Source organism: Nestor notabilis, unplaced genomic scaffold (genome assembly GCF_000696875.1).
Source record: "Nestor notabilis isolate BGI_N333 unplaced genomic scaffold, ASM69687v1 scaffold15057, whole genome shotgun sequence".
In the NCBI taxonomy this organism is placed as follows: Eukaryota; Metazoa; Chordata; class Aves; order Psittaciformes; family Psittacidae; genus Nestor; species Nestor notabilis.
The window spans coordinates 1,048-3,745 of NW_009937030.1; the positions used below are offsets into that span (position 1 = coordinate 1,048).

At 59.0% G+C, this 2,698-nt stretch overlaps 1 protein-coding gene across 1 annotated transcript; it reads right to left on the reverse strand.

The window, feature by feature from the left end:
- Positions 1-1,501: 1,501 nt before the first annotated feature.
- On the reverse strand, positions 1,502-2,698 carry PRRG3 (proline rich Gla (G-carboxyglutamic acid) 3 (transmembrane); the record flags this gene model as incomplete). The annotated part of the gene is made up of 2 exons (XM_010018629.1): positions 1,502-2,038; positions 2,546-2,698. Coding segments are annotated over 2 exons (690 nt in total), but the record flags the coding sequence as incomplete, so codon positions are not given.

Consider the following 2,698-nt stretch of genomic DNA (forward strand, 5'->3'; position numbering starts at 1 on the left):
CCTGGGAGGGGACAGACAAGGTGCCAGCAGCTGCAGACCCCACATCCTGCCCCAGGAGCTGGGCAAGCCTCAGCGCTCGGCTAAAAAAGCGGTGCGGGGCCGGAGGGGGCCGCAGGCAGCCGATGGATGCACAATAGCCTTTCAGTGCTGGTGGAGAGACTGGTGCTGGGGTGAACACCGAGTGGTGGCAGTTTGTGGGCTATTCCTGGGGAGTCAGTGGGCACAACCCCCTTTTTAACCCATCAGACATGACTGGGAAAGGCCAGCCCCATTGCTTGGACCGCAAAAGCAGCTGCCCAGGAAAAGGGGACGCTGATCCCACAGCAAAGCACCTGGCTCTGCCCTAGCACAACCATCTGGCCAGGGTCTGGCCCTACTCCTGACCCATTGGCATTACCGGGTTGGGGTATGATCAGCCAGTTCCCAGCCCTGCAGCTGCCTCTGACAGCAGGCCCTCCACACCATGGCCACAGCCACCAAGAGCCCAGAGAATACGGTCTCACATTCCCCTTCACTTGCTCTGGAGGACAAAGAGCCCCAAAGAGAAAGGCCAGGCAGGACAGAGAGGTCTGGGATAGGGAGAGGGGAGGTTTGGCCTGTCCACAGGCTCCCTGTGCCTGCATCCCACCTCTGGGGCAGACACCAGACAGGCCACACTCCAGGAAAGAGGCGCATCCCCATGAGACCGGCTCGAGGTCGGAGATGACCCTATCAGCCAGCTCTACCACAGCCAGACCTGCAGCTGCCTGGTACCCCACTGGGGGAAAGCAGAGAGCATCAGGAAGAGAAGCTGCTACTCTGAAGTCGCTTATCTGCCATACAGGACCACCACAAGCCTTTCCCCGTTCCCAAGAAGATCTAGGAGATGAGAGCACCCCCCCACTGCTCCTCCCTCCTCTCTGGACAGCAAATACTGCTACAGGCACCACAGGATGGACTGGGCTCCCCAATCCACCTGGCAGCAAATCCACACAAGGGAGGCACTTTCTCTCCAGGGAGAGTGTGGACGCTGCCTGTGGGGAGGGACAGAAACTCACTCCTGCATCCCCAGCTCCTCATCTGAGCCCCAAGCAGCAAAACAGGGCCCAGTGAGGCCATGGGGTAAGGCTGAGCAGAGCCCCAGGGAGGCAGCGAGGCTGTTTCAATCATGGGAAATGTTATGTCTATTCGAGGGAGGGGAGTTAGGAAATCAAATGCACCATGGGGAGACCCCTGCATTGAGCCAGGAACGAGCTGCTGCTCTGCTCTGGCTGCTACAGCACTTACGTGAGAGGGGAGTGAAACGCAGGAGGTGGCTGGCTCCAGAGCCATCCCTGCAGCCCAGCCTCACCACTTGGGAACAACTATTTATGGTTAGGAAGGTAAGGCTATTGTGATTTCACCAGCTTGTACAGGTGAGATGGAGTGCCGAGTAGCACCTGAACGGGGGCCCCAGGCACGGCCAAGGGAGGGTGGGCAGTGAGTGTGAGTATGTGAATTGGCAGGAGAGAGGCAGACCCCACTATGTGCCTGCAGCAGGGGCAGCGGCCACGATCTCTTCATACTTGGGTGGTGGGTCATTGTAGGAGATGCTGGTCTCTTCACCACTGCTGCTCTCTGGGTGCCCCGTCACCTCCTCATAGGAAGGCGGAGGGGTGGCACTGGACAGTCTGGAGAGGACAGAGACCGAATGCTCTGGTGGGTAGAGGGTGCTGTCTTGCTGGGGGGTGCCCCCAGCTCTGCCATCTCCAGCCGCCCTGTTGCTGGCCTCTCGCTGATACTGGGTTTCCCCTTGGCTCTGCGACCGCTCCCGGTACACCATGACCCTGGGGAGGCTGCGTCCCGTTCGGCTGGCCAGGTAACGGTTCTGGGCATAGGAGGGGCGGTGGCGGGTGGCCTTTTGAAGCTGGCATCTCCAGATGATGAAGAGGGCGATGACGATCAGCAGAGCCACTCCCAAGAGGGGCACCACCACGTACATAGCGTCTGAGCGCTCCGTGCTGTGCCCTGGGTCCCTGACAGAGAAGACAGCGTTGGCATAGCCCTTCCAGAACTCCATCTGTGGCAGGAACAGAGAAGTAACCATCATTTGCTGCAGGTGGGAAAAGCACCCCTTGACTACCACCAACAATAATCACTGCCTTCCCTAGGCTAACAGAAGAGGCAGGTTTTTGGCCATACCCCACCACCCTGCCAGCACCTGAGGGGCTGTGGGAACCAGCACAAAAGATCATGGGAACATCCCTCAACAGCAGCCAACAGCCCCTAAGCGGGGAGAAACTGGGCTAAATCCAATCCCGGAGAATCAGGGACAACAGCACAAATTCCCTGCTCATGTCATGGGAGTGCCAGGTCCCAGCTGGTGTCCTGGAATACCAAGGTGAGGGCACTGTCTGGAAAGGGGAAGTTCATGCTGGAAACCGAGGCCACAGCACGCTGCGGGCAGACAGAAGAGGACAAAGGGAAGAGGAGAGGCCGTTCCCCTTGTGCTTTCTTCCTTTGCCTGCAGCTTGCTAAGGTGCAAACCCTCACACATCCACTGGGGAGCAGGGCAGGACAAACGCACCGTTTTCTCCTTGTTCTCGAACACTTCCTTGACCTCCTCATAGCTGCAGATCTCCTCAATGCACTCCCGCTCGATGGTGCCCTGCCGGATCTCCTCCAGGAAGCCGTTGGCTCGGGGAAAGCGCTTCAGGACCGAAGGGGAATTACTGGCCCC